Below are 13,187 nucleotides of genomic sequence, written 5' to 3' on the forward strand. Positions count from 1 at the left end.
GCTGGACTGTGAGGCTACAGGCCTTTTTCTGCACCTTTTGGAATTTTCCCAAGTACATGCATACAGTTTGATGGCTTTGAAAATGTTCCTTAATTACAAACAGAATTCTGAGAAGGTCCTGGACCATGGGGTAAAGAGGAGCTCATCTAGGGTCTCATCCTCTTAACAGCCCATTTATTCTTCCATTCATTCAACAAATGCTCCTTGAGCATCGACAGGTAAACAAATGTGAACAATCCAGATATGACCAGTTATTAGAAAGCTGTGTGTGAGGGGCTGGCGCCGTGGCTCACTTGGTTAATCCTCCACCTGTGGTGCCAGCATCCCCTATGGGTGCCAGGTTCTAGTCCCGGTTGCCCCTCTTCCAGTCCAGCTCTCTGCTGTGGCCCAGGAGGGCAGTGGAGGATGGCCCAAGTGCTTGGGCCACTGCACTCACATGGGAGACCAGGAAAGAAGCTCCTGGCTCCTGGCTTCAGATTGGTGCAGTGCCGGCCCTGGTGGCCATTTGGGGAGTGAACCAACGGAAGGAAGACCTTTCTCTCTGTCTCTCTTTCTCTCACTGTCTGTAACTCTACCTGTCAAAAAAAAAAAAAAAAAAATCTGTGTGTGAAATATTACGGTTAATTTTAGAGCTTGTTTCGAAGGAGTACAATGCAAGTAGCAATAATACGCCACCCCGACCCTGGCCCAGTTGTGAATCCTTGCACACTCAATCTCTGTATGCACGAAGGCTCTTCCTCACTCTACTCCCAGGACAAATTTCATCTTACAATATTTTACTCCTAGAGTCTGGTTTGAGTCCAGGCTCCTCCCCTTCTCATCCAGCCTCTTGCTAATGCACGTGAGAAGATAGCAGACCGTAGTTCAAGTGCCTGGGCCCCTGCCACCCCTGTGAGACACCTGATGGAGCTGCTGGCTTCTGGCTTTGATCTGTCCCTGCCCTGCCGTTGCAGGCATCTGGGGAGATAACCAGTGGATGGAAGACTACTCTTTCCTCCCCTGTTACTCAGACTTTCAAATAAACAAGTGAATCTTACACGTTTTCTCCCTCCAGATTCTAAAATAAATTTCACATTCTCAAGTGCTTTAATTTATCTAATAAGAAGGCCAGCTCTCATAGCCCTAGGATGATTTCCTGGGGGCACTCAAGTCCTGCGTATGCCTGGAGAGAAACCTACACCTAGTCACGCCACCCCCTTCGCCCCCTTCGCCCCCTTCGGTGTCTCTTCCCCTTTGCAAACTTGGGATTTGCAATTACAGCAAGGATTCTCAACTCTGGCTGCCCCTTAGAATCTCTAGCAGAGCTTAAAGAACTAAGACACCAGCCCCGCCCCAGACCAATTAAATCATATCCTTGGGGGATTAGATGCTGAATTCTATAGGCTCATTATCTCTATTACCTTTACAATCTGCCCATTTGTTCTGGCTCCTAATTCAGGCCCTCATTACCTCTTAGTTTGCTAATTAAACAGGATTTTAATTGTTCACTCCCTCTGTCATTTCTGAGTAATAGTAATGGCAGCAAGGGTAGTGGTGGAGACGGTACAGCAGCACGTGAAGAGACTGAAGACTGTGTTAGGCACTAAACTCATTACAACACTTCAAAAAGTGCATGGAAAACGGAATTAGAAGGCAAGTTTATCTTGGTGCAAAAAAAAAAAAATTCCCTGAAATTCAGGCACATGTATTATGAAAAATGATGTATGGCTTCATAGGTGTGTGTGTGTGTGTGTGTTTTTTGCATCAAAATAAGTTCAGCTTTTAATTCCACTTTCCATGAATGCTGTGAAGTGTGCTCACACGCTGGCTCACTTTGGTACCACTTTGAGGTCCGTCCTCTTCTGAGACCCACTTAAGAGGTGGGGAGAGTGAGGCTACTTCCCCCACTGAGTTGCCTGCAATTGCACAAAGAGAAAGCGGTGAGGCTGAGATGGAAACCCACAGCATTTTGCAGCCTCCGTCCTCTGCCCCAGGGAGCTTAGGTTTAGCTCCTGAGCGTACACAGGCATCGGAATGAGATACTTGGACCCTAACAAACAAAAGGGCGGCGGTCTTCTCCCAATCTGCTGACTCCCTCATTAATGTTAAGGTTTTCTTCCATAGCTGTTTCCTAAGTGTTTGCGGGCTGTTTCTGCTTGGCCATATTTGAATACACAGCAAATACAGGTAATGCACAGTTTGCTAGAAAATTATCCACTTTGCTGCCTACAGAAGTAATGCGTATCAACACTTCATGCTCCTCTGCCCTCAGACAAAATAAGGGGCCCCTGCTTCACCACCATGCTGAAGTGTTATTTACACAAGGCGCATCTGCCATGGTTGGATGTTTGTTTGACGGCTGTAGAATCTGCCTGGAAGCAGGGATTTCATATCTCTGTCACGCCGAGATGCTCAGTGACGACAGGGAGCTGATTTGAGGAAGAGTATAGAAAGAAAGTGGAACGGCAGGACAAAGAAGTGATACAGTGTATTAATACGGTAGAGGACAGTAAGTACTGTCAGAGGCCACCCATGTTGAGAAAAAGCAGGAAGCTGGCTGGCCTTGGTTATCGGGTGGCAGCTGGAGTGCAGAGCCAGGCTGCCGTGGATGGGCAGAGGTGGCACTGTGGCAGTGATGGAGCTGCGAGAAGTCAGGGCCAACATTAGATGAGCACCAGGATCCTGCTCACAGGAGGAAAGTCAAGACACAGGGGGTCTGTGTAACAGGAGCAATGAGAAGCTCAGCGTCCATGCAGCCTTTTTTGTTTTGTTTTGTTTTGTTTTAATATTTATTTATGTGAAAGGCAGAGAGAGAGCTCCCACCCACTGGTCCACTCCCGAAATACCCACAATGGCCAGGCCCAAGCTGAGAACCCAGAACTCAATCCAGGTCTCCCATGTGGATGGCAGGGGCTGCTGCCTCATGGGTGGGCAGCGATGGGAAGGTACAATCTGGAGTAGAGCCGGGACTTGAACCCAGGCATTCCGACTTGTTTGCAGATGTGTCTCAAGCTCCACGCCAAACACCTGCCCCCATGTGATCTCTAAATTAAAGAGCACTCATGTCCTTTAAAACTAGCTGGACAGGAGGTGATAGATGAGACAGATGGACAGTCTGGATGGCAGAATGCACAGCAGGCTGAGCTCTCTTGGGATGAGTGGGACAGGCAGAGCTGGGAAACCCAGAGATGCTGTGCCTGGGAGGGGACAAGCCAGGTTTGCGATGGAAGTCCTTAACTGTGGCTGATTCACACCACCAGGGGGCACCTGTACCCCGCACCTGACTATCCCAAGGAGGACTCTGGGGGCCAGAAGTAGAACTGTGGCCTATTCCTGGTGTGCTTGTTCAATGAGCTGCTCATGTCTTCTGACACAGAAGCCACAGAACCTGCCACCAGGTACCTCTTGGGGCAGCCTGCCCTGGCTGGCTGGTCCTGTCACTCGCTCACAGTCATCTTTGCCTGCCTCCCTGTGTATGACATAGCCACGTAAACTCCCATCAACTCCAGTGGTCTTCTGATTACTGGAAGACACACAAGCTCACTGCATCACTGTGTTTCTCTGCTCATCTTCTTTCTCTTCAACTACATTCCATCTTTTTCTTTTTTTTTTTCCCCAAGATTTATTTTATATAGAGAGATCTTCCATCTGCTGGTTCACTCCCCAAATGGTCACAAGAGCTGGGCCTGGGCCAGGTCAAAGCCAGTGGTCAGGAGCTTCATCTGGATCTCCTACATGGGTACAGGGGCCCAAGGACTTGAGCCATAGTCTGCTGCCTTCCCAGGGCATTAGCAGAGAACTAGACCAGAAGTGGAGCAGACAGGACTTGAACCAGGCATTCTTGATGTGGGATGTAGGTGTCCCAAGCAGTGTCTTAACCCACTGTGCCATAACACCCGCCCCTACACTTTTTTACTCACAAGGACTAAGGGTATATTGTGGGATATCCTTTGGGAGGAAATACTATGTCTGGAATTTACTTTAAATCTCATATCGTGGGAAAGTGGGTGAAAGAAACATAGTGGGAAGTCACAGCATAATCCACTCTGCTTTTACATAGCCTTATCATTTTCCATAATAGAGTTTTATAAAAACACACACCCCAATGCTGCATACTTAGCTCACGGCAGCAGGCATGAAGCGCTAGTTCTCCTTGTCTGTAAAACAGACAGGTCATGTCGGATTTGGGCCCGTCTATGATTCTGAGAGTCACGGGGCAGCTTGGGGGCGAGTGGGGTAAGATACACACGGCCTCGAGTGCCTGTGAGAAGCCCAGCAATGAGGAACTGAGGAGTGTAGGTTCCACTTCGGGAGCCCCACCTCTTCCCTCAGCATATCCTGAGGTGAGGAGACCTGCAGGGACCCCACTCCCCGCCCGGCCACCCGCAGGGCTTTTGTCTGCACTCCTGGAAAGCAGGGCCTTTTCAGCTGTTGCATGGCTGAGGGAGCTCCAGCAGGAAAGAAAGGAGCCCGCCCCCACCCGGGGCCCATGTAAAGTGGGTAGAGGGCTTGGGAAGGCAGTGGGAAAGGATCCAAGGTAGGCTTCCAAGACCCAGGGTTAACAGCCAGGGCAAGGGGACTGGGGGCAACATTTCCCTTCAGTCAGCATCTGAGGTGGCCCGTGCGGAAGCCTAGCAGTCACATCTGATCATTCACCGCCCCCATCACCAGCCACGGGCCTCCCTCCTCGTGCTCACACACTGAGGAAACATCGTTAGACGCCATCAGCTGCCGGGAGTCTGGGGGAAGCATGTGGCACAGGCTGAGGCCAGTAAGGTTGCCCCTGCGGTGCTTGGAGGTGAAACGGACTTACCAAGTGTGCCGGAGACGGTGACCTCGCGTCCTTGACTGTGGCACTAGAGGGGACGTCGAGGAGGGGCCATTTCATCTGCAGGTACTGCACAGGGGACAACAGAAAACACATAGCGAGTGGTGAGACGAGGTGTCACAAGTGCCCAGGTCAGCAGAGAAAGTGCCCCAGTGAGCCAGGCCTGCCCTTTGACCTCCAGAGGCTCTGTACAGGTTCAGTTTCCAAATGACCAGAATAAGGTAGAGTATATATCTATAATTACCACCCCACTTTATTATTATTATTTTTTGGTTGGGAGGTAGATACAATAACTAAATTGAACTGTCAGTGGGGAAGGGCACTGATACCTTCTAGAACAATCCATCAAAGTAACAAAGAAGCTCTCGGAGATGCGGCCAGATTCCTTTAAATCCCCTCCAGCCTCACACACAGTGCCTCCAGAAGCATCGGGAGAACAAACGCATAAAAATCACCTGTCTTGTGACTCCTGAGTAATTGTCTATCCATACGCAAAGATGCTGGTCTTCTCCTGAAAGCAAGTGCTTGGACCTCAATACTCACATGAGAGACCCAGAAGAAACTCCTGGCTTCAGATCGGCTCAGCCCAGCTCTGGCCACTGCAGCCATGTGGGGAGTGAACCAGCAAATGGAAGACCTCTGTCTGTCTCTCTATAACTCTGTCTTTCAAATAAATAAATATTAATTAAAATATTTATTTATTTGAAAGGCTGAGTTACACAGAGAGAGAAGTAGAGACAGAGAGAGAGGTCTTTCATCTGCTGCTTCATTTTCCAAAAGGCTGTAACGGCCAGAGCTGAGCTGAGCTGATCCGAAGCCAAGAGCCAGGAGCTTCTTCCAGGTCTCCCACATGGGTGCAGGGGCCCAGGTATTTGGGCCGTCCTCCACTGCTTTCCCAGGCACATTAGCTGAGAGCTGGATTGGAAGTGGAAAGGCCAGGTCTTGAATTGGTACCCATATGGGATGCTGGGGCTTTAACCCACTTGCGCCACAATGCTGGCCCCAGATAAATAAACCTTAAAAAAAAAAAAAAAAAAAAGATGCTGGTCTTCACTGCAGTGTTTCTCAGTCTTGAAAAGGTCATCTTTTACCCAGCAAAAGTTCACCTTTTCCCAAGTGTCACTGCAAGAAACCCAAACCCAACCAAACAGTACATACCCCCACGTGTGCCACACACACACAACTTTCCTCAACCCTGTGCCATTTGGTACAGTCTTTGGTAAGGCTCTGTGACCCTGGCAAGTGACTTAACAACTCTGAATGTCAGCTTTGTCAACCGTAAGACAAGGCTGTTATCACTAACTCTACAGGTTGTCAGCACGAACGGGGACAATGTCAAGTGCCCAACACAGTGTCTCGCACGTGGGAGACAGTTGATAAATGGCTGCTATTATTTTCATAAGCAAACCATTAATCTTTGCCAGGAGCAAGAGCGCACGTGTTGTCTTAATGTCAACACTGATAGGGCGCTTCTGGGCAGCAGAGCGGAGGCAGCTCTGCGCAGAACTCGAGACTTTGAGAATGAAAGCTCTAGTAGGAAGTGGTGGCTCCAGGAGCAGCTTCGCGGAGCAGCACACGGAGTCTCGCTCTGCTCGTCCGATGTCAGGAATAAACGCTCCTGCTCTGGCTTTGTGCTGTGTGTACGGGAGCAGCAATGTCCATGGACAGAGCTCCAGAAGGCTCTCTGCTCTCCAACATGGCCTTGACCGAGGCGGCAGGCGCTGGCTTCTCAAAAAGGTGTCTGCAGGCAGGGACAAAGGAACCCCAAAGATAATTTGTGAAGTAATAGTGAGTGGAGCGGACAGCAGGTGTGACAAGCCAAGCAGGGCTGGGGGGGCGCAGAGGGAAGCAGGCAAAGGGAGCCTTGTGGGAAAGGGCAGCCTTTTCCCCATGGGCCCCTGGACACTGCCCTCACCCCTCTCAGGGAGCCTCACTCCTTGTCCCGGTCATTTGCTGACCCTAATTCTTCTCTCTTTCCCAGCCAAACCTCTCTCTCCCATCCAGAGCCCACACTTCCTAGGTGAACTAACTGGGATTTCAATGCCTTTGGCAAGTTAAAAGCACTGAACACATAACCCGTTTCCCTCAGCGAACAACAACCTTTACGCCACGTTTGCATTTTTGAAACATCCTCACACACACAGATTGTGGTTTAATCTGCACAACAACTCAGCTACTGCAAGCAGGGGTGACTATTTCCATTTTTCAGATGAGCTAATAAGGGTCATTAACACAGGCTGAACAGCTCGCCCAACTTGATGTATGTGAGCTGGAGGCGGAGCCGGGTCTCCAGAGCCCAGATCCCACACTTCCCACAACCCCGTGAGTCACAAAGTTGTTCTTGGTACCATCTTCCTGAAGACCCTGCCCCCAATGTCTTCTTTATGCTGTTGGGATTTCACCCCCTTGCCTGTCCCACCACCTAGGGACATCCAGGTTCTCCTGCCACGATGCTGGAAGCAGCCACGGCTTACCTTTGAGCACCAAGCATCTTCTAGAAGCAGTTGGTTTTTGAAAAACTGAATATTAGATACTAAAGATAAGTAACAGCTCCATGACATGGGGACACCATGGAAGACACTCCACCAGGATTGGCTCCCCACTTACAGTCACCAAGACTGAACACTCTCCCTTCTTGTTAGCCGTGCCAGACACATCTTAGATCAGACCTACGGGAACCTGGATCCTAGTTTTTGGATGCTGTTGGAATTCTGGGCCTCAAACAACACCATCAGGTAGCTTTTAGGGTGTCTGGCATAGCAGGTTGCAAGGGCCGCACTGTAGGGTTTGCCAACCTTGGTGCAACTGACAATTGCCTGCTGTGGGGGAGCCTGTCCTGTGATGTTTAGCAACACCCCCTGGCCTCTACCTACTAAATGCCAGGAGCCTCCTGCCAAAGCCCCACCCCAGGGTGATTGCTCAAGGGTGAAGCATGTCCTGAGGACTTAGTGACGCAGGCACAGCTTAGGTTCTTCGCACAGTAATGTCATGTGGGCAGATGAAAACTGCTGATTTCTCTGCCCAGTCTAGGCCCCACTCAGTCTGCCCCACGAGGCCCAGCTCCTGAGCAGGGCAGCAGCACATACCCACAGTGTGCACCCGGGACAGTCCTGCTGGCGCCCTCCTGGGGATGCTCACTGGCCTGCCAAACACGGGATGGCCTATGCAGCATCAAGACAGTGGATGGCCGAGCAACAGTGATGGCTTCCACTTCTGCGGTGCTGGCTACAAGACGGCACTCACTTCTGATACTCGTAAACACCAATCTCTCTCTCTCTTTTAACTTATTTATTTGAAAGGTAGAGTTATAGACATAGAGAGAGAGAGGTCTTCCTTCTTGGTTCACCCCAAGTGGCCGCTATGGCTGGAGCTGCGCTGATCCCAAGCCAGGAGCCAGGTGCCTCCTCCTGGTCTCCCATGCGGGTGCAGGGCCCAAGCACTTGGGCCATCCTCCACTGCCTTTCCCGGGCCACAGCAGAGAGCTGGCCTGGAAGAGGGGCAACCGGGACTAGAACCCGGAGCCCATCTGGGATGCAGGCAGAGGATTAGCCAAGTGAGCCACGGCGCCAGGACCAACAAACACCAATCTCAACAGCAGGCTACCACCGCCATTGACTTCCAAAGCCACCTGACAGGCTGTGGTGCTGTGCCACCGAGAGAGCAGAAAGGTGGTTTTCCGGCCTGAGCAGTGTGCTGGGGCCTGGGGTATCGGCTGCTGTGGTTCCCAGCCAAGCGGAGCTGAGCTCTCTTGCTGAGGCAGGATGATTCCATTCCTATCTTTACATTGTTTTCATTGGAACGGGTGTTTTCTTGGCCATCCACCGAAACAGTCCTGCGGTTTCTCTCACTGGACTCATTCGTGAGATGTAGAAATAGTCACAGATTGCCTTACACTAACGCACCTTTGCATTCCCCAGGTAAACCCTATTTGGTCACGACGATTTGCTGGTTCTTGTATTATACTGTGGAATGCTAATCGGAGCACTTAAAAATGCTCACTTATACATTCCTGAGGGGGAACAAAAGCTTTCTGTTGCTGACCTCCTTATCAAGCGCTGCTATCAGTGTTATGTTGGCTTCATTATTTAGAGGGGCGTTGCTCCTCCTTTTCTCCCCAACTCTTCCGTGGCGCGAGCTCTCCGCCAGGTGTGCCGTTTCCGCTCAGCCTGGGCCCGGGGCGGGGTCCTTCGAAAGGATGCTCTCGCTGGAGAGCTACAGCCCCCTTCCTGCAGGGGGGTGGGGAGCTCGCCCCGCACAATCCCTGCTCCTTCTCTTGGCGACCCTGCAGCAGATTAACTGCAGCTGTGCGCTGGAATTTCCCCAACACGCAAATCTTCGTGATGTAAAACAGCTGGGAGGAAATCCCAGCATGCCCTGTCGGAGGCAGAACTGCCCATGAGCTCGGGACGTTAACCCTCCGGCCCCCGGAAGGGAGGGAGGGAGGGAGGGGCCCTGCCCCTCGGCTCTGGCTGCTCGCGGACGGGACTCCAGGGAGCACCCACTTTCTTCTCACACGCTCATTCAACAGCAAACCCCTTAGAGTGGCCCAGGAAGAGGGGGACAAAGCTTCACGGCACAGAATCTACAGCCGTGCTCCTCAGAGGGGCGTGCGACAGCGGGAAGCCCGGAACACAAGGCGTCCCCACGAACTCCCAGGTGAGAACGCTCCAGCCCGGCATGGCGGGATGGACAGGCTCTGAGTTCAGAGAAAAGTGCCCTTGGTTCTAATTTCATGTTTTTCTGCTTGCGAAGCAGAAAATGAGGTGTCCGAGTTAGTCCTTCCTGCCTCCCCAACCCTGGGTCAGGAGGGGATGGAGAGGTGAGGCTTCCCCAGGCCTCTAAGGATGCGTGGTGCGCTCTGCCGCCCCCACCCGGCAGAGCAAGGCCAAACACCCACACCCTGCCGGCGGATGCTTCACCACAGGGGTGGTGACACTGTTTAAAATGCTCTCTTTCTTGTAACACAAAGCATTGTATTATACACTCTGCCATAGCTGGGAACCTAATTGTTTTTCATCGGCTTACAGCTCCAGCTTTTCCAACACCTAGAAGTTTAGCCCTTCAAAAACTAACCTCTCGCAGGTGCTTATTAGCCTAATGGTTAAGACGCCAGCATTCCCGCTGATGCTGACCTTGGGAGGCAGAAGATGATGGCTCAAGTGACTGTGTCCCTGCCACCTGTGGGAGAGACCTTGATTGAATTCCCAGCTCCCAACTTCAGTCTGACCCAGCCCCACCTGGCTATTGTGGGCATTTGCAGAGATGGCCAGACAGTGGGAGTTCTCTTTCTCTCTCATAAACATACCAAAGTAAAGAAAGAAAAGAGTAACCAATCAGGTCTCTGCTTAAAACCTCCCCTGGTTAGTTTGTGGAGCACAGGTTTAAGTCCCTTAACTCACAAAGGGCACCAGCCCTTCCCCAGGCTCTGACCCAGCTGTGCCAGACTCTAGCGCCCTGCCTGCTGTGTCCTTTAATTGAGGTAAATTCTGACACCTTTTTCAAAAGGCCCGAGGTCACCTTGCCTGACTCGGGTCAGCCAGTCCCCTCTGTACCCCAAGCTGTGCTCGGGGTGTCCTGTGGTACCTGTGTGGTGGTATTGCCCTCCATTTGCATACTGTCTGTCCTTTGGGCTGTGAGCTCCTCCAGGGTTACACCTGCAGCTCAATTCTTTGCCCAGTAATGGTGATGTGTTGCAACCTGCCCCACCTATATAACGTAGTGAGCTTAAGCCCCAACTTTCATCCCCATCTGTAAGTGGGGTTGTCCTGTCTCTCCCCATATCCATTATACAGATGTTGACCCACAGCAGTGGGACCACTTCACTCCGGAACAACTGTTTCCCACTGGCTTTGTACCCCTGGGAATCTGTAAAGGCAGCAGGGAGGCCAGGATGCCCAACCCTGCCTGTCCTGGATGTGTTGCACATTTCGTCTTCTGCAGAAACAGATGTACACTGATCTCACTTTGAAAAGACACCAACCCTGAGCAGTGAGCACAGCAGTGGGGGATGGAACAGGTGTTCCCAGTAGCATTTTTTTTTTTTTAAGTTTCAGGAATCACTGAAGAACAATCAGTGTTAGAAGCACTGGGTTCAAGACAAGATGCGTTAGACCAAGGACCAACGATAAGGCCCCAACCCTCCTGCCCTCCTTTGTCTTAAAAATGAGTAATTCAATGTGTTTGCATAAGTTTTCTGGATGTCACAAATCCTTAACACACTCTGTTTTACCCGATTGTAGAAGTTTTGGGTTCCATCTTGAGATTCTGTTCATAGGTGAGTCCTTGCAAACCCAGCTAATAAATCCATGATGCCCTATAATAAGCTACTTTTGAATTTAATGTGACAGATGTGCTTTTCTATGGAAAAGTGATCTAGAACCATACTTGTGCAGAATTTTAAGGGTTTTTGAATGATAGGCAGAAAGAACTCAAGGACACACACCCATCAGCTGTTTCACTCCCCCAGATGCCTGCATGGAGGTGGGTGCCACGCCACATGAGCTGTCACTGCTGCCTCCCAGGGTCTGCAGTAGCAGAGCCAAAGGTAGGTACTGAACCCAGGTTCCCCAATATAGGAGGCAGGAATATTAAGTGAGGCCAAATACCACCCCTCGTACAGTACTTGAAACCTGTGAAGTGACATTTTTTTCTCTCTAGCACTTAACATTTTATTTTATTTTTATTTATTTTTTTGACAGGCAGAGTGGACAATGAGAGAGAGAGACAGAGAGAAAGGTCTTCCTTTGCCGTTGGTTCACCCTCCAATGGCTGCTGCACTGTGGCCGGCGCACCGAGCTGATCCGAAGGCAGGAGCCAGGTGCTTTTCCTGGTCTCCCATGGGGTGCAGGGCCCAAGTACTTGGGCCATCCTCCACTGCACTCCCTGGCCACAGCAGAGAGCTGGCCTGGAAGAGGGGCAACCGGGACAGAATCTGGCGCCCCGACTGGGACTAGAACCCGGTGTGCCGGCGCCGCAAGGCGGAGGATTAGCCTACTGAGCCGCAGAGCCGGCTTATTTTATTTTTTTTGACAGGCAAAGTGGACAGTGAGAGAGAAAGAGAGAAAGAGAGAAAGGTCTTCCTTTTTCTGTTGGTTCACCCCCTAATGGCTGATGTGGCCGGCGCACAACGCTGATCAGAAGCCAGGAGCCAGGTGCTTCCTCCTGGTCTTCCATGCAGGTGCAGGGCCCAAGCACTTGGGCCATCCTCCACTGCCTTCCCAGGCCATAGCAGAGAGCTGGACTGGAAGAGGAGCAACCGGGACAGAATCTGGCACCCCGACCAGGACGAAAACCTGGGGTGCTGGCGCCGCAGCTGGAGGATTAGCCTATTGAGCTGCGGCGCCGGCCGTCATTTATTTCGTCAATAAATATTTTTGGAGGTTGGACCCTGACACTAGGCAGTGGCAACAGAGGGGCTCCAAATAATCTTAGGTTTTAATCCCCCCCATACCTGTTTCCTTCATGTCCCCCACCTTTCCCCTAATTGTTCCATTTCTGTCCCCTCTCACTCCAGACAATCTGGTACTTTTGTCTACAAGACATGGGGCATACGAAGCAAGAGACTGGGGTTCCAGGCTCTTTCTAAACTTCCCTGGACTCTACTTTGCCACCTTTAAAATGGGGGATATTTTCCTTCTCAGCTGGAAGGCGAGGCCTGGACCAGATGGCAGCCTATGGAAGAAGAGACCAAATGTAGCTGCTGCTCAAAGTGCAGTGCAGTGGGTTCTGGGGTGGAGACCATGCTGAGGGGCCCGGCCGTGTACCTTTCAGAACCTCTGGCTTCTCATCTGTGAAATGGGAGGGTGAACACTCACCTCCTGGCAGGGCGATCATTTTGAGGGTGGTGGGCAGAGCCAGGCAGAGTGCTGGGCACATGGTGAGAAACCTGTTCAGTCATTACATTTCCAAGTTATTCTTGTGCAATGAGCCTATGACCTGCACTTCACCCGGGACAAGGAAGAGCTAATTAACACTCACTCGCCGGCAGCACTCTGGAGAGAGATCCCACTTAGTGGTAGTTGGCTAAGTGCTTAACAATCGGCTCTGCAATCAAAACACAAAACAGAACACCAACCCTGCTCTGTAGCATTTGCCGGTATCCATGGTGTCAATGCTCCCACTCTGGCTGATTTCAGGGTGCCACGATGAGTCACTGAGGCAGAGCTGGGAAGAGATGCGAACAGCTGGCCTGGTATCAGCTGGCCCAAGCGCCACTGCCTGTGGGCAGGAGTGCAGGGGCCTCGGTCTGCCCTGACTTGCTGGGACTGCTGGCCCTGCTCACAGACAGCTGGAGAGCTGACACACCCATGGTCCTTGGCCTACATGGGCAGGCACTTCTTCCAGGCAGCTGTGCCCCCAGAGCGCTGGGTGTGGGCACTGA

The 13,187-nt window shown here is 51.4% G+C and overlaps 1 protein-coding gene across 1 annotated transcript in view; it reads right to left on the reverse strand.

Moving 5' to 3' along the window:
• The window catches only part of TCF7L1 (transcription factor 7 like 1), a 169,052-nt gene that overhangs the window by 21,436 nt on the left and 134,429 nt on the right, over nucleotides 1-13,187 (reverse strand). Inside the window, exon 4 of the mRNA XM_008254182.4 lies at nucleotides 4,793-4,876. Coding sequence (XP_008252404.3) covers nucleotides 4,793-4,876 — 84 coding nt within the window. The remainder of the gene's footprint in view (nucleotides 1-4,792; nucleotides 4,877-13,187) is intronic.

Source organism: Oryctolagus cuniculus, chromosome 2, assembly GCF_964237555.1.
Source record: "Oryctolagus cuniculus chromosome 2, mOryCun1.1, whole genome shotgun sequence".
Classification (NCBI taxonomy): Eukaryota; Metazoa; Chordata; class Mammalia; order Lagomorpha; family Leporidae; genus Oryctolagus; species Oryctolagus cuniculus.